The sequence below is a fragment of the Anoplolepis gracilipes genome, chromosome 4 (assembly GCF_047496725.1).
Source record: "Anoplolepis gracilipes chromosome 4, ASM4749672v1, whole genome shotgun sequence".
Lineage (NCBI taxonomy): Eukaryota > Metazoa > Arthropoda > Insecta > Hymenoptera > Formicidae > Anoplolepis > Anoplolepis gracilipes.
Genome location: NC_132973.1, coordinates 15,303,955 through 15,322,722, shown reverse-complemented (window position 1 = coordinate 15,322,722; position 18,768 = coordinate 15,303,955). Strand labels below are relative to the sequence as shown.

General features: G+C 34.2%; 1 protein-coding gene across 5 annotated transcripts in view; it reads left to right on the top strand.

Annotated features, from left to right (window-relative positions):
- Positions 1 to 18,768, top strand: part of Lim1 (LIM homeobox 1) — a 40,316-nt gene that overhangs the window by 2,884 nt on the left and 18,664 nt on the right. For 3 of the 5 annotated variants that reach the window (XM_072889991.1, XM_072889990.1, XM_072889988.1), the window contains exons 1-2: positions 2,278 to 2,396; positions 10,454 to 10,643. In XM_072889991.1, the coding sequence (XP_072746092.1) occupies positions 10,471 to 10,643 (173 nt within the window). In that variant the 5' untranslated portion in view covers positions 2,278 to 2,396; positions 10,454 to 10,470. Of the gene's footprint in view, positions 1 to 2,277; positions 2,397 to 9,392; positions 10,644 to 18,768 lie in introns of those variants that run through there. The other 2 variants (XM_072889989.1, XM_072889987.1) reach the window with 2 other exon arrangements.

Genomic DNA, 18,768 nt, shown 5'->3' with positions numbered 1-18,768 from the left:
AAGGAGGCTGTCGCAGCAACAGCATTCGGCCACTCGGTTAATGGCACGTGGAGTCCTTTAATCGATAGAAAGGAGCGCCTACTCTGTGATAACACGTTGTATTTCACGAGCCAAAATGTCTTCGTACATTTATATACCGGCAAGCATAGTAAGAAAAAAAGAAAGAAAAAAGAAGAAAGAAGATAGAGGAATATCGAATATAAATAAAGTAAAAGACAATAAAAGATAGAATAAGTTTAAGATAGATAAAGAAGCGATTGGAAAAAGAGGAAGAAACACTGACAGAGTAATAAAAAAAGTTAACTATAAAAGGAAAATGGAAACAGAAGAAAAATAGGAAGAAGACTGAGACACACCATACATGATTAAAGAAGATAAAAGTTTATCAGAAAGAGATGAAGGAGGAAAATATAAAGATAATGACATCGATAAAATCAAGTTATCGATAATGATAAGTAAACGAAGAAATATATGTTCACTTCGCTCATAAGTGAAAGGATGTTATCGCGTCAGCAAGAGAAAAAAACAAAGCGATAGGTAAGCCGATAGAATAAATATAAAAAATATATATAAAAAAAAAAAAAAAAAAAATGAAATCACAGTGACGATAGGAGGAGAGAACTAGTCGAAGATATGCGAAGAGGCATCGTATCAAGTCTGATGGAGGAAGACAATAAATGGTACCTACAGAGGAAGAACAGAGAAGTATGTAGATGCAGAAAATCTGATAGAACAGCAAGGTAGAAACGGCACGGCGCTGCGATAGGCGGTGAGCGAGTAGGAGGAAGGGGTGAAACACACTTCGTGGGCGCGAAAGGTAAAGATTCCCTGAAACCTGTGGCATTTCGCGAAGCAGTCTACTCTCTCGTCTCCCGCGACGCCGTGGGATCGATAGCGTGTCAGATGAAGAGAAGCAGGCGGCTGCGGCGGTGGCGTCGGCGACGGCGGCTGTAGCGGAGGCGGCAGTGGCGGCGGCACCACCAGCCTATTTCCAGCAACAACAGCAGCAACCAGCCAGCCAGCGGCAGTAACGCCGGCAGAAGCAGCAGTAGCAACGACAGAAGCGCCTCTCTACAAGCAAACGCTGTTCCGCAGCCATTCCACGGCCATATCTGGCGGCGCTCTGGCTTGGCTACGCCTGTTTTTACCATCACCGACCAATCCGACATCGGCGTACTGTGTATACCGCGTATGGTCGTGTCCAATGGGCGTAGCTGGTTCTCGTCGGCTTGCGCGAGTCCTGGACCAAACTCAGAGGGAGAAGGGGACGCTTGCTGATGCCGCAGGTGCAGCCAGTTGGCTGACGAACTCGAGGCGAGTGCGCTCGCATCATCGTCGTGTTCGCTTCGCCGCTGCCGTGACGTGACGTATCGCGCCGTGCGCCGGCATCTCCGGTCCCCACTCACACATAGATAGATAGATAGAGATAGAGAGAGAGAGAGAGAACGTCATTGGCCAGCGGTTCGCGTGCCGTTCAGAAGTTGCCACGACAAACACCCGAGATCACGCCGGGAGTGCACGAAACTAACGCGACGTAAGCACGACGCTGCTGTTCTCTTATTTTCAGAATCATCCGCCGGCGTGGTAAACGAGAAGATCTATCGCGAAGTCGAGTGGGAGAAGAAATCGCGAGAACCAAGTTCCGAGAGTTTTTTTTTTTTTTTTTTTCATGCTGAAGTATCTTGAACAAAGAAACAACCCCCCAAAACGCTGAACCTTTCGTCGAGTAGACGCATTCAAGACTATCACTCGTAATGAGCAGCATCATGACCATGTGTAAGAAGCACGCACGTCGGATAAGATTGTGAACGAACGGGTGTTGTACTTGGTGCCTCAGAAGAGAAACATCGAAGGTAGACCCGCGTAAATAAATCGCAATGAGGACGATAGGGCGTTCTCAGAACGACAGTTGAGAGAAGACGTACGCTGTTTAAGGGTTCAGCTCGGTCTTCAGTGACGACAAGACGAAATTGCTTAAGTTCAGGAGTTGTGCTGAAGGGTGCAGAAAAGCGCGAGACAAACACGGCGGGAGTTTTGCAGTGAGTGCCAAAGAAAGTTAAAGGAAACGCTGGCATTATTGGCATTGGGGGGGAAAGTGTGAGAAGTGCGATTTAACGGTCGTTGGGATAACAACGCAGTAAAAGTGGGTGCACTGGGGCCCTCGGGACCGTTCGGCCGATACGGGCCCGTCGAAGGTGGGCCTGGTGGTGGTCCCGGGCCCGGCGAGGGAGTGGGGGCAGGGGTGGCCGCAGTCGCGGCTGGGGAGGTGGAGGGCTACGGGGGCGCCGGGGGCGGGGGAGGGGGCCCCGGGGGGGTTAGTACCCCCCGAATAAGGGTCACGGCCCTCGGCGGGCGTTGCTGCGCACCCCTGCCCGTCACCCAGGCTTGTAATATAGGTAAGACGCATGGGAACATCGTTTACATAGTTGTTAATCTCTTTGGGCCTTAAATTCATCTTCGTTTTATGTGATATCCTTACATTTAATAGGCATGTTGTTTCCCTTTAAAAATTCAGAATTGTGAGGATTCTGTTTAAAGAATCCGAGTTGGATTTAAAAGTCAGAAAATTGCTGATGTGTATTAGGTGTTAATCGAAAGTTATTAATAAATATTATTGAAATGTGCTACTGCTTAAATATTATGAAAATTTCGTATAGATTTTAGTATTGTCAATATCCGAATATTCGTATGTAAAAGTATTAAATGATTGGAGAATTGGAAAGTAAGATCCATTAAGATTACTGAAAATTCAACTTTTTACGACACATACACACACATACACATATATTCGGCAATATTAATCAGGCAAAAATTATGTATATTATCTGAAACAAAATATTTTAGTATTATATCGTATGTAAAGTATGTATTAGTAAATATATATTGTAAAGTATGTATCGATAAATACATACGTATTCTAAAATATATATTTTTCACTAAAAAATGCATTCTGCAATTACTGAACGCAAAGTATGAAACATCCTATGAAGCATCATATATATATATGTATGTATATATATGTGTACATTTGTGTATATATATGTAGTTAATGTGATCTCAAATATCAAAATTTCAGATAGTGCAATTTTTAATATCCGAGATAATCCAAATATTCTGATATAAAGATAATCCAAATATCTGATTTTTTATTGCAGAGGACTGATAGTTTAGATATTGATAATGCTAATCGAATTTAGCAAATAACTGATTTTGGCAATATGAATCGTTGCAATATTTACACCATATGGTTTCCAAAATATTATAAAGTTCGAAAAAATTAGCGATTTTACGTGTAATATACTCGTATGACTTGTGAAGATTTATTTTAAAATGAGCTTAAATAAATAAAACATAATTTTTTGAAGTAAATATTTATGAAGTATTCAGGAAAAGTTGTATAGTTATTTATGTATACTTGTTCAATTTTATCCACAACATAAATCCAGCAAAAATTCTTGCATATTTTGAAGAAAATGAGTGAAGCAAAACTATTATAATTGATATTTTAAATCGGTATTCTATTGTATTTTCGATATTTCTTTGCGTAGACATATGTAATCTTTAATACGTACAAGAAAAATACGTCTTGTATAAAATAAAATAAATTTCGAAACAACGATCACGTTTAGTATAACATTGAACGGATTGTCATGCCTAGTCAGAATCATGTAGAGTACACGCGACGCATGAGACAAAACCCATTCATTGATATTAAAGTGACACATAACATTTGGATTGACAATCTGATTTTTATATCTTTCATAGTTTGTCCTCTAAAAAAATTAGCAATATGGTTAAAAGAAAATTTTTTACTTATTTCCCAGTAATGTTTATATAATTTTACATTGTTCATATATTTTCCACTTATATTATTTTTAGATAACACATCGAAACTTAAAATTCGCAACTTGAAAGAAACTTAATTTGAATAATTCTTAATATCAAGTAGCTCGACCGCATTTTTTAAAATAATGTTCTATTAAGCATTATCTTTCGCATAAATATCGCTGATGAAATTCTTCATGAGAGTTCTTGGTAAGATGCGTTGTTACAAAGTACCTGTTGCTGTATGCGAAACTTTTGCGCACGATTTTTCCGCTCATTTTCGCATAGTGTCGCGTTCGCGAGATCGCCGTGCCATTTCGGTCAATCTCGACACGATGGGCGTGAATCTCTCTTTCTCACTTTCTCTCTTTCTCTCTCTGTCTCTGTGAGAGACGTCACGCGTGAGAAGTTGCACGCACGAGCAGATCACGAGTCAATGAACCGCTCAATAGAGAATGCAATTCTGCGACGTTATGCATGCAAATCTATGCTGCACGATCGAAGGAGCGACGCATTTTTTACCGTTCATTACGTCGCAATTGCGCGAATCGAAATAATGGGGAGAAGTATCTTTAAACGTTTACGTCGCGATAGGCGTGTGCGAAAGTTATTCGTAAGATGCCAGGAAGGCTGGAAACTTTTGAAGTATGTTAATGTATTTAAATCTCACTTTGTCACAATGTATGCGTTGTGTGTGTCAAATTATATGCGCGAAAGCAAAAAGTATAGTTTTATATATCTCGTGCAGAGTAATTTATATTTTTAGAAAGATGCTCTGATTATACGATAGATAGAAATCTAGTAGTAAAAGTGAGTATGATCAGACATAATTAGTTTTAAAGTGTACATAAATGACGGGAAATATGCTTGTGTTACAAAAAATGTTTATTTAATTACTTTTGTTACAAAATTTCACATAATTATATAAATAATAATAATATTTGTAATTTATAATATTTCATAATTATAATGGCAAAAAGAAATATTTGATTATTCTTCTTTTTTTTTCTTCGGTTTTTATTTACGCAAAAACATTCTTTTCATATAATATCTATCTCTTTGAGACACTTTTAATAATTATTATAAAAAAATATTTTAAAAACGTAAAGCTTAATTTATTAATTTAAGTAAATTTATTAATTGGTAAATATAATTAAATTCACATTGAGAAAAGATACAATTTTCTTATATATTATAGGAGCTTGTTCAAATATATTGTTTGTCTGCTGTCGAATAATGATTACAAATTATTCTTAATTCTTACTTTATTGCATTAATTCATTATCTATTAAGAAGTAGTAATTTGAGAAGAAATGATTTGAAGAAATAATGACTGTTCAGTTTAGGAATTTATCGAAATTGCATCGAAAATTATTTATGCAGTTTTTTCTCCTAAAAAAGAATTGAAAAGATCTAATAATATTGTTATTAATTTTAAGTAATTAAACGAAATTAACGATAATTTTTAAAGTGATATTTCTTAGATTTTAATTCCATTTCTTTTTTTTTCTTTTTTTTCGCCAAGATGGCTACCAAATCTCTGATTCATCAATGTCGGCAAATCGATTCGCCACCGGTGCATGGGTCTCGCACCACAGAAAATAGTAATTTTGCTACAGGGCTATTTTACTGAATCTAGATGCACCTGACGTAGGTGATCTTAGACTGATTAAGGTAATTCGTTGAAAATCGTTCTGCTACTACATCCCCTCCATGAATCGCATCGCGAGGGTGAGAATGCGCATGTCGGAATACGCGAGAGAGTGAGGCTGCGTATGTATATATGTATATTCATATGCATATATATCATACATATATCTCCCTTCAACACATATATACATAAAAATAAATATAGATTCATACCATCGCGTGTCAAATGATTATATTAGAAATTACGCTCACAGAACGATTTTGATCTGTTTTAACTTTAGTCGGATCTAATAAAATAGTAAATAATTATATTATTCGTTGACGTTAGGATTTAATTCGACTTCAGTAAATTACAATTGTTTTGAAATTATAGTTTTGCGTGAAAGTTACAACAAAACAAAAATTTTACAAGCAGCATTTTAAAAAATTTATATTGATTTCTTTTCTTCTACGCGACATTTATTAATGTTAGATTGTTAATTAATGGGTATTCTATCATTTTATATTTAAATAAGATTTTATACTGTATCAGATACAGTATAAAATTATACAGTATATAAAATTTTATAAATTATACATATATATATATATATATATATATGTGTGCGTGTATGTGGGTGTGTACTTGATATTATATTGATAAATCTTCTAATGAATAATTATTATTTTGATAACACCACGTTATCCTATGCCGTCATTACTTTGATATATATGATAGAGATATCTCGATAATATTTCGTCCGACGGAACAGATCTGGCATGACGCGAGCAATGACGTTCAACCGGAAAAAATCGGATTAAGCAATCCGATGTTACTGGATCAACAGGGTTGTCGTCTCACGTCTAGCTAATCCTAATCTCGTTTATGCGATTCAGTTAGCTAGATCTTTCTATAGTTTCTTGTCTGTCACTTTTTCTAAAAGAATCATACACGATAGAAACAATTTTCTAATTGAGATAAGAGATTATAGTTATAGACATTTTGATATTTAAGTAACAAATAAGAAACTTTTATAAAAATAAATAATCTTATAAATTCTGTTTTTTGATATTTGACAGTAAAAAATGAGCGATAAAATATCATGATTATTAGAATGAGACTTTTTTCTTGTTGTAAGATAACACACACACACACACACACACACATATATATATATATATATATATATATATATATCGATTAAATTAATATAATAATTTTGATATTATTTTGATATTATTTTTGATTATATTGAAGGAAAATATTCACTGATTTACTTAAATATTTTTTAATAATATCCTTGCTGAGAAAAGATAGTTGTTTAAGCAATTTATTTTAATCGACGTTGATCAATACGTATGCGAAGATTCTGTGTACATATTTTACATTTGTTAAGACAGTTATTCGCGAGCATTTAAATCATTACATGATAATATCGCTACAATTTTATATAATAACACTTATAACGCGAAATTAATTTTTAAATGTACCTTAATTTATGTTATTGATTTCGACTAAATAACAATTTGCTGCTTGAACACACTATTAATATTTTTTTGTAAAAATAGTCTTATATTGACTATAATTGTGATTTACAAATTCAATTTTAGTTTTCTATTAAATGTGTACTATTAACTTGAAAACATTTAATTGTAATTACTAAAACTTTTTATGTTATTGTTACGCGATTTTTTTCGTTACTTGAATCCACTGTTGTTCCACAATTTTCCTTCTATGACGTGTATGTAGCGTATGCGTGTGTATTTATTAATAATATAATTTTTAAATTTATACAAGCACTAGAGAAAACATGTTAGTCAAATATTATTTAGAGGAAATTAAAAAAGAATTTACAATCATAAAATTAATTTAATTTTAAATGTATTATTTTGCAAAAATTATTCTAAATATTTTAGTTGAGGTCAGTTCTTGAACGTACTCCTAAATTATCAATAGCTTCGTTTTATAGCTTTGTTTCTGTTTAAGAATTAATAATTAGCATTTTCTGGATGGAATAACTTGAAAATAATAAATTTTACAAGTGTGATAAATCGTAAGAAGAATCTCTATTATTAAAATTTAACAATAAATGAATATAATTTCTTATCGGAAATGTCAAGTTTTGTATCATATTATATGACTTGTTTTTGTTATATCAGTTAAAGTTTAACCTCAAGCATTTTAACTGGAGAGAGAGAGAAAGAGAGAGAGAGAGAGAGAGAGAGAGAGAGAGAGACAGGCATACTAATCGATACACGGAATAGTTTAGAACTTCAAAGTTAACTTGCAAACGATTGCGAGTTACGTCGATGCCGTGCTGCTACCCTCGCCTTTCTCACCCTTCCGCGAGAGGGATGAGATGCGCAAGGTCAGATCTTAAGGGTGGGAGGAGGGTTGCTAGGTTGACAACCCTGCCAGCTAGGCAGAGGGACTCCGCCCATTGGCGGAAACCGCGGAAGAAAAAAAAATAAGAGGAGGGTGAAGTCTGTGGGTCTCAATGATGGCGATAAAAACGGCAAGAGCGCGAACGGAGGCAAGAAAAGGAAAAGGGATAAGGCAAGAGTTAGAGAGAGAGAGAGAGAGAGAGAGAGAAAGAAAGAGAGAAAAATATAGAAAGCGCGATAGAGGAAGCAAACCGCGAAAGAACAATCTCGTCCCTGAATGTTAATTAATGGCGAATTATAATTATTCGCTGTAGGCTCGCTCGCGAAAGGCGCGTGAAAAAACGGCCGCGAAATTAGCCAGGTGAAAAATTGCTCAACTATAAACACTGAAATCGTTAAAATTCGTCAATGCAATACGCGATTTTTTGTTCAAGTACCGCAGGAATTATAGTCGTGGTATACACTGTTGCGACACTTAAAATTCTTTCCTTTGTTTCGAATTAGAGACAACATCGCGTCATTCGTTATACGGTCGCGACATTGTGCGATAAATTTTTGACTAACCATTCAATGATTATAATGTAAACATTTTAATTGCAATATTTTACATTGTTTAAATTATCGTATTTAAATTACGGAACAATTGCGGGTAGTAATTGAAACTCTAATTAGCGCACAATAATTTTTGATGTGTTTAATCGTTACCATTATATTAGCAATATAATGAATAGTATATTTAAAGATATAATGTTTAAAAGTACAAACAATATAGAAAATGTAAATTTTGCTGTCTTGATAAATTTGAAGATTTGTTTAATGAAAGTTTTATTGATAACTATCACTGTCATTAATGTTTAAATTTCAATAAATATTGTTTTAATTATAACTAAAAATTAAAAATATATACATATATTATTTATAGACTAATTAATCTTTAAATATATATAAACTATATAAAGTTATATAATATAGTGATAGAAAAACCAAGATCTGATATTGCCATTTGATATTATTTTTTTCAAATATTTATACGTGTTTTTTAATATTTTTTAATATTTATGTAATATATGTAGATATAATCAATATTACAAAGTTATATAAATAAAATGTACACACAATTTGATTTTTAGAAAAATCTAAATTAAAGTGTGAACACAGATTAATGCAAATGTCTGTGATGCCGAATGTTGAGAGTTTCTTACTATTAATACACAAGAATTGTACTTGTGATTATCTAGATTCAGAAGTTTATAACCCGCAATTTATGTTCAGTCAATATTTAATAATTTTAGTTGAAAGGGGTACAAATAAGAAATAAAATGTTTTTATTAAAGTAGACATTTTCGTTAGTCAGTTTGATCTGATATTTATTTTGATTAAAAATATAAGTTTTGATTGAATGCGAGTAAAATTTTAATAAATTTTTTTTATTTTTGATAACACCTAATAAGTACGATTACATAAAATTAATATAATTTGTGGAGTGCATGATATATGTACCGTTAATTTTTTTTTAAAGATATTTCTTACTTTAAATATATATCAGAGTGAAATCTCTAAGAAACACGCGATTCTTTCGATATTAATTTTATTATCATAAAAACACACACATAAATTTTTTTCGTGAATCGGATTAGTTGCTACTTTACGTGATTAGTACACAGCAATTATGTCGCATTCTATTTTTATACTGTTTGATTGTGCCAATTGGATTATATAGCGGTTTAACTGTTGATACAAAAAAGACTAGCACAAAATGCACGCTTCGTTATGCACGCGCACTCTCTCTCTCTTAAATGAAAGCATTTAATCTTTTTATTTTTAATAAAACATGCGATACGTAACGATAGGCTTCTGAATATTTCGATCTGCACTCAGTACAATTAATAAGCTATTTTAATATTTTAAAATAAATTATTGCCAGACTTATTCGCGCCTGCATGTGATTTTAATTCGATTCATTGCAGATAATTTCATGCGTAATTCCGATTGAGTTTCCACTGTTACAATTACTCGATGCGTGTTTCGAATGATTCGCGGAATTAATATTTACAAATAAATATGTCGCGGCGAAAAAGGATTTAATGTGAGCACATTATTTATCTTTTAACATTCTTTTGTGTTTTCCAACTTTAGGAAACAATAGAATTAAATTATATAAAAAAAAATATTGACGAATATAAATTAAAATATTCATCGTTTTGAATTGCGCGATACATTTGCGATTACGTTAAATTGTGTAAAGCCGATGTTGTGTTGTGGCGACACATACCATAGAGCACATTCACAGTAAAATGTTCAACATTGCAGGTAGAACTAATATTAATTCAAGCTTTGCCCGGAACTAATGACATAACGTTTATATCCGCTGTCTACATTAATAATCATGCGTTAATATTTCCATTAAATTTGAATTGAAATTTTTGTTCAATGTATTAAATCGAATTGCCGTGCATAAAGCTTTAGGTGTTTCTTATTTTTAAAAAGGAAAAAAAAAAAAGATTAAAAAAAAAAGGACGTTGAGCAAACTTGTATAGCGAAACTGAACGTCATGTTATAAGATCGAAACCAAAATGACGGAGATGCGTAATGTGTTCCCTTTTAATTTCAACAGGGAGACGCGGTCTGGCGATGCTCCTGTCATGTGCAGGATGCGAGAAACCGATAATGGATCAGTACCTGCTGAACGTTTTGGATCGTGCATGGCACGTCGAGTGCGTGCGCTGTTTCGACTGCAGAGCCGCGCTACAGGACAAGTGCTTCTCCAGGGAAGCGAAGCTCTTCTGCAGGAACGACTTCTTCAGGTACGTGTTCATACATGTGCGTTTTTAATGCTTATATGGAAAGATTTTTCTAACTTGTTTTAATAAAATGAATGTTCAGTTAATTCACCTAGTAAAATAAAATTTTGTAGTAATTAGATCGCAAGGAAAATAAATAAATTTCAACAGGAAAAATAAATAATTAAATTTTTTAATAAAATTGTTTACGTTAATTTGACGTATAATAAATACTTGTGCGTTTTCTGATACAGATAAATGAGGTTTCACATTGAGTAAAGATTGATTGACACTTAACAGAATTATCTTTCCATTAACTTAATACTCTTTTAAAATAATCTCATAAATTATTTGCGACAGTTGTATTAGATGATTGTATTATTAATTATTGTTGCAAATAACAAATTATTATAAATTATTATAAATTATTATTGAGCGGTATTACTATATACCGCACATATAATTGGAGCTCATATTCTAGTATCTCTCATAATCTGCATATGTATGCATCGATGAATATGGATGCGTCGACTGTATAACTATCGTATTCTCTCACTGTTATGACCAGGAATATATCTTAAAAAGCCGATTTATGCGCTGTTTGTGTATTATATATAATATATTTACGATATTATATATATTACAATATAATTATATAAAAATAATCGAATTATAAAAAGCTCTCTCAGAGAGAAAATGCACGGTTTTTTCCATTTTTAAACTTCCACGATTGTTCGATTGAGCGATGTTGCTTTCTTATCTCTTCGGATAATATTCCGAATATGTAACTGTCATCCCGTTTACGATTTATTGACGATAAATTACGTAGGAACGATCGGATTTTACATGATTATGTGATTGCGGATTGGCGTAATTTGAGAAAAAGATTACATCTCACGATGAAATATAAGTCATGACATTTTTTCATTGAACGAGACGTTGTTTCACTCGATTTAATTTGATAAAATGATCACTCGCTAAAATAATGCGTACCACGCGTGATTGTAAACAATTGCATCCAAAACTTGTAAACTTGCAAAGCGACGCGCATATTTACGTATTTTAGTAAAACACGAGGAAACTGACAAGTATCCGGTAAATTTTAAACATGCTTTGTTGAGACATGGGAAACTATTTAAAAACGTGCCGGTTAGTTGCTGCATTCTTACCCTAATTCAGAAATCGAATTAGACTCTGGAGATTCTTGAGCCTTCTCCGCATTTGTTAGAAGAGAGGAAGGTAGTTCAGCTTAGTGATTTAAATTAATTATCGTTGCGTATAGAAGCGATTTAAATAACTCGCAATATGGACGGTGATTAATTCAGATATTCGTGCAGTAAATTACATTTGACGGTTTTCGGCAGTCGTTATGCTTATTCCTACACAAGCCTACACATGGCGCTATAAAATAAGCGCGAAAGAATAATCACTTGATATCGTTACCATAATTTTGTATCAAAATTATCGGCGAATATTTTCTTATATGCATTTTTAATTTATAAATATTCGTAATAGATGTAACATTTGCAAAACAAACATTATCAAATATTATTATTATTACTTATACTTCCCATTTTCAGGGATTAATAATTATCAGAATCATTATTGTTAATATTTTTATTATTGCTATTATTATGAGTGGCATAATTTTTATAAAAATATATGTTATCAAATTAATTAAAAGTATACATAAATCGCAGTAAAGTATAATACTTTTTTCTTAGCCAACGTAAAATCTAAAAAAATTGATATATCTTTACTATTCTGATGCGATGTGTCGTTATATACACATAATATATACAGATCTATCGCATTCTACGGTCCTTGTCGTCCCACGTAGGTGGCGAACTGTAATATCAGCATATCGATTAGTCAAGACGAAAAATGGCGAGTTGGCCACAACACTGTGGCGAATTCAATTTCGCGGCGGCATTTTTCTGCGGAAGCCGGGCGCGTAGATCGTTTGCAAACAAAATCACCGTGTTCTTGGGCGGCTTTGAGGAGAGGTTACTTGCTTCTTTCGTTACTTGTGGAAGTGATGAACGATCGCCTTTGTAACCGGAGGAACCGTGCCGGAGCGGAATGGCGTGGGGACAAGGGAGAAGGGGAACCAGCTTTGATAGGAATGGACGAACGTACGAATGTATAACGAACGTGTTGTATATTTTACGAGGCAACTACTTTGCATTTCGACGCGATGAAAAATTCATTAGTCGTCGATGCCGGTCGACGTTGCAGTGAAAAAAGTGTCGCGATATAATATAATATAATATACGCGATTCGTATCTTTTCGCTAATTCGTTAATCATTAATTGGTACGATCATTCACCATTACGGAGTTCAATATGCAAATTAGAATTGGATAATCGAATATCCATGGTGTATTAATACATTATACTACACACGGTCGTGTGTTTAGAATAATTAAATTATATGATGTAATAAGGATTTAGAGCGCTATTCAATCGACAGACGCGATATTTAATTAAAATAAAGGCAGAGATTCTCTCTCGTTCCATGAATTTGTAGTATGCGAAAATGTCATTTAATTGTGATCTTGGTCAATTAAATTTCCCTTCTTTCTGTTCTCTACCGCACGCGAGATTCTGATTCAGACGGCGAGCCATTGAATCTGGTTTATTTAATGAAGACTGTCAGCGTAAAAGAGCGGGACGCCCAAGGACGGGTAACGTTGACGAAGTACGGAAAAATATGTTCGGCTGTGCTGGCCGAAACCGCGCTCGAATCCTATAACACCTCCGGGAGGTCTTCGTCTCGGCATAGCGAACGGTTATATGTGCGGTTATGGTAACCGGTCTCTACGAGTCGCAGCAAGGTCCTTAAAGGTCGATAATGGCCCGGAGCGCGACTGTCGACGGGACCCTTAGGGCCCGATCAAAAGGACCGATGTCCCCATTTCAACGCCGCACGCTGGGCCATCGACCGCGGCGAAAATTATTGCCTTAAAATACGGTTCACCATCCCGTACAGTCGAAATGATGATGAAAACATTAACGGCCAGCCCGCGCTGTGTCACCCGTGCGGTCGCAATAATCCGAGGACGGAGACGATGCGATAGTGTTGATGCTCTCGGTGCTTCACCGGTTTCTTCGCGCCAACAACTACCGAAAATTAATGAATGAATAATTCAATGGGCGACGACAAGGTTGCGCAAGCCGGCCGTGATTCCACGCCGTTATCGATTTGTAATTGTGGCACTCGCGGAAAGTCTCAGTCGGCTGTTTATGAAAGCGCGAAATTACGCTAGTCGCTAGTTCTCGATGACAGATTTATCGCTATACTTCGTTAACGGTGTCCTGTTTCAATTATTTGACCTTTTTAAATTATTTGACACGTTGGATCGTTTATTAGTGCAAAGTTACAAAGTTGCGGAGTTCGATATGAACTATTATATAATCTATTTCAGAAAGTAATATAGTATACAACTCTTTTAAATTAACGCTGTGTCTCGTTATATAATCTTACTCTTAATTTTTTAATTCTTTTTTTAAACAAAACAAGATGATCTATAAATCAGTATGTATTTAAATTTAAATAATATTTCTCTCAGTAACATTTTATTTTTTTAATAGCTTGATTTTTTCGTTGCTATTCTGATTAGTTTTATAATTAATAAATCCTAATTATTAATTTTTTTTAATTAATAAATTTTTTAGTATTTAGAGTTTAATTAGATAAATTAACTTTTATTAACTGAGAATTAAAATATAGATAATACTATTTCGATTTCTTTCTTAATTTTTTAATTACTTACTGTTTCTTAAACGCTTTCTTTCAAATTCGTTTCAACTAACGAACTCTTTTAACATAAATATTAATTTGATTTCGAGTTGATATCGAGTTCAAGTTTTTTTTACGTACAAGAATAAATAGAGAATCACGGGCTTCTCGCTGATAATATATCAATAAGCCAACCATCAGCGTATGTCAATGATTGTGATCGTTACATGGATTGGTACATGCGTTACAATGTAACGTAATGCGTGACGCAGTGAATATATTTTTTCTCCCTTAACGAAGCAACGCGTGTCGATTGAATGAAAAGTTGACTCGTGGGTCCAGTTCGCCTCGGGGACACGATGTTACTTTACGTAACGGCGTCGGTAACCGATGGAAATATTGCGCAGGCGGGATTAGTGTTTTACGAGAGTGCTAAATAACACGCAGTGGGATGCAACTTACAGCACTTGCAAGTCTTTTCCTTCTCGCTGGCAGCGTGACATACAAATTGTCGCGATTTCGCAGCGTTGTCTAGTTGTCTAGTAGAATGCAACAAATAACGAGATTCTTTTCTTGATTCTTGAGTTATTATATTTTCTAGTAAAAATAAAAATTTTAAAAATTTATTATTCTTCAGTTTTTAATTGTCCATATTTTAGTTGGAAATCCGATTAGAAATTAATTAGTTAGAGCCTCGATTTTTTATAAGAAATTATTTGCGTAGAATTTTTATTTAAGAATATAACCGATATTTTTTTATTAATTTTTATCAAAATTGCTGTGTGGAAACTATTCTAAATAAAAGATATCAATTTAATTTAATTTATTTCATCTTTTATTGTTATAAAATAATTTTTCTTATTTTTTTATTTTTGTTATATATAATATTAAAATTTGTATGGTCCATATGTCAATAAAAAAAAATTTCTTGAATAATTGAAGGATCATATAATCGAGCGAGATTTTTCGGGCCAAAGGCGCCGACGTGATAGGCCCATTGTCCTTCCGTTCGGTTCTCAACTCTGCAGGAGTGGACCCATCGAAACTGAAACGTGGAAACATTATAAATGCGGCGTGACGCCCGTTACGAGTCGTAGGAGAAGTTTGTTGGGCGTGACGGAGCCGGCGCGATCGCAGAGTGGACGAACATCATGGACAAGAAGAGGGTGAGGGGGAGGAAAGGTGGAAGGGAAGGTGCAGCTCTCTCGGGTCCCGTTTCCCTTCCAGGAAGGCCGGGCATCGCGATGCGTACACGTTTATATATGCGCTCGTTTTTGCCAACTACCAACTCTTGCGTCACACCGGGCCCTTCTTATTCGCGATTAGCATGAATCGCTCGTGCTTATTCATAAACAGCTGAGAGAATGATTAGTCACTCGTATGAATAAGATTAAGTTGTTCCTGGTATTGTTCTTCCGTCGCGGCTAAATATTTAAGGAACTGTGTATGTGGTAACAAGAGTGAAATATTAGATTCTTGCGCGCGCGGGAAAACTAATGTCTATAATAATACATCTAGCAACAAGGTTTTAAATTACAAAAAATTATAGTGGTTTATAGCTGTAAAGTGTGTCACGTCGTTGGTGATGAATGCTGGCCTGTTTGGACCAACCGCATTTTTGCAAAGAAATTATGCTCTTGAATCCAGTCGGAATATCCCGGTAACGCGAATCTAATCCGAATAATGTTTAAGTAATATCATACAATCGTTGACAACAAACTTGGCAATGTCCAGAGAAATAAAGTCACGGTGAAGATAGATAAAGAGAGAGGGAGAATGAGAAGAAACGAAAGAAAACCAATGGAACGATTCGAATCCATTTACTATGTTTCGATAACGAGCCGGTTGAAAAAAAAAAGTAGAATAATGATATATAATTGACAGGACTATAATAAAGCTAAATGCAATCCGTTACCGCGATTATATCTCGAGAAAGATGCGGCGATAGAGAGCAAAAAAAAAAGGGAAAAAGCGATTATACGAAGGCGGGAAGGCACGAACGAGGAATGGCCTAAATTCGAAGAGACCCTTTATCGCCTCTGCCTCTGGAATTTTATGCAGAGGTCCACTTTCCTTTTTTTTTTTTTTTTTTTTTTTTTTTATCACATTACGCGCCCCGTTAAAACGAGACATACAAGCCACATTTCGCTGTAGCACGGCATGGAGAGATTATGAATGCGAGGCCTCTTTATGCGCGTAAACAGATGAGGAATTCGAATTACTTCCGGTAAGAATTTTCGGAATGTTATTTTAGCGATTGTCCAATAAATGTCTATTGTTTTAATTTCTATATCTCTACTCTTCTTTTATTTTATATAACTGATGCAATTTATTTAAAAAATATAAAAGAAAAAAAGAGATAAAGATTAAATATTTTGTGTGTTTACAATATTATATTATATTTTTAACACACAGATTAATATTGCTTTGTTTGAAATAAACGCATTTTGCATAGAGTTGCAAAAATATAATATTTTATAAAATTTTATTGGATAAAGCTTTTAATTGAACTTTGTTATTTCTTGAAAGTTATAACGTATAGATGTGAATGTATCCTCTCGCAACTCTCGCCACGTCGAAACTTTTCACACTGTTTGAATGACATTATCTTTGTTCCGAAACAAGAAACTGCTCTTGTGAAAACTAGATCTAGAACAGATAATAACAAATTTTTATTTTATATTCCATTTCGTCTAAATACATATATGCATTGTGATAATTGTGTAAGTCCTTCGATACGCGTGATGATGGTTGCAATTGTCGATATTTCACGGATTAATATTCACCAGCGATAAGCAAGCACGCGAAGTATCTCGCGAATTCAGCTGGCGAAAATTCAATGACAGTTATGAGTCTTTACGATTTGAAACTCTGATTACGAGGAAATGCTTTCCCGAAGAAAACGTAGTGCCGCGAAAGAACGCTATGTGCTAATTGGATTCCTGAATAATTAGACTCCATTGGTACCGCGGATAAGTTTTCGCGTTATGAGATATCGATGAGGGATCGTGGCAGAAAACCTGAAAGAAGAGAATATCGATTCTTTATTGACAATTTTAATACAGAAATGATCTTAAGATGTATCATTGTTAGAAAGAAAATGTGTGAGAGAGAGTTTTTTCAATATTTCTTGAATCTCTAAAAAAACTTTTATATTTCTTGAATCTTTAAAAAAACTTTTTTCTTTCTAAATTAGTCGAATGACTTAATCAATAACGTTTAATGAAAAATGTATAAATATTATTTATATGCACACATAGAAAGAAAGAGGACTTGTAATAAAAGACTAGAGGAGGAATTATAATAAAAGACTAAAATATTACTTTTAGTTTACCTATGTTATTCTTTCCGTTGTGAATTCGAAAATTAGAATTTCACAAATTACAATAATGAGCGGATTAGTTGAATGAATGAAACGTAAGCATCTAAGATAATGAGATATAAATAGATAGAGAGATTTATTCCATCTTGGGATTAAATCTGCGTTAAAGCGGATTATAGATTATGCACAAAGTAAATACAACATAGCTAACAACTTAATATAATTGTAGGCCTATAACTTTGTCTCTCCTTCTCTTTTTCTCTTTTCCTCTTAAGCTGAGTTCAAGGAAATAATGCATAAATATAATGTAAAAAAATTTGATAAAAGTTAATAAAATTTACACATACATCTGAATCATTAAGGAGCAAGAACTCTTTATGGAAAAAATATATGAAATATTTTATTGGCACTATCGTAGACAGAAAGACATTCTGTCTTTTTCTTAAGAAATATATAATAATAATACTGAAAAAATAATTCAGAAATACGTATATATATATATATATATATATATATATATATATATATATATATATATACTATAATAAGAATTATAGAGAAAAAAGAAAGAGAAAGAAAGAGAGTAAAGATCTTACTTTATATGTGGAAGGGTTACTTGTCTGTTCCGCGTTGTCGAGCAAATTTATATCACGCTGTCCCTCCCGGTGATCCCTCTTTCCCGTTGCTGCTGTCGTACATTAGATAGCGTACGCCAAAGGGAGATTAAAGAGGAGGGAAAAAGGGAAAAGAGGAGAAAAAATAAAGAGAGAAATATCGTATCTTGAAATATCGGTGCCCGCGGCGCAACGCGGCACGATGAAATGTCTCGTGTTATGTATGCATCGCGCGCGCGAACGCGCTTTTATTTCTCCGCACGTTGTATTTGCAGAAGATTATCCGCGCTGCTTCGCGCATGCTGCGCGTTTATTTTCGGTTTCGCGTTGTGTCGAGACGCCAGTTAAAGTTGACTTGTCCTCGACAGAGCTGATCTTCGAGCAATTATATAAAAAAAGGGATGTGACACTTTAGGAACATACAAGAAACATTATGTTTGGCCATCAGGATTTTCGTTTTTAGACAATATTT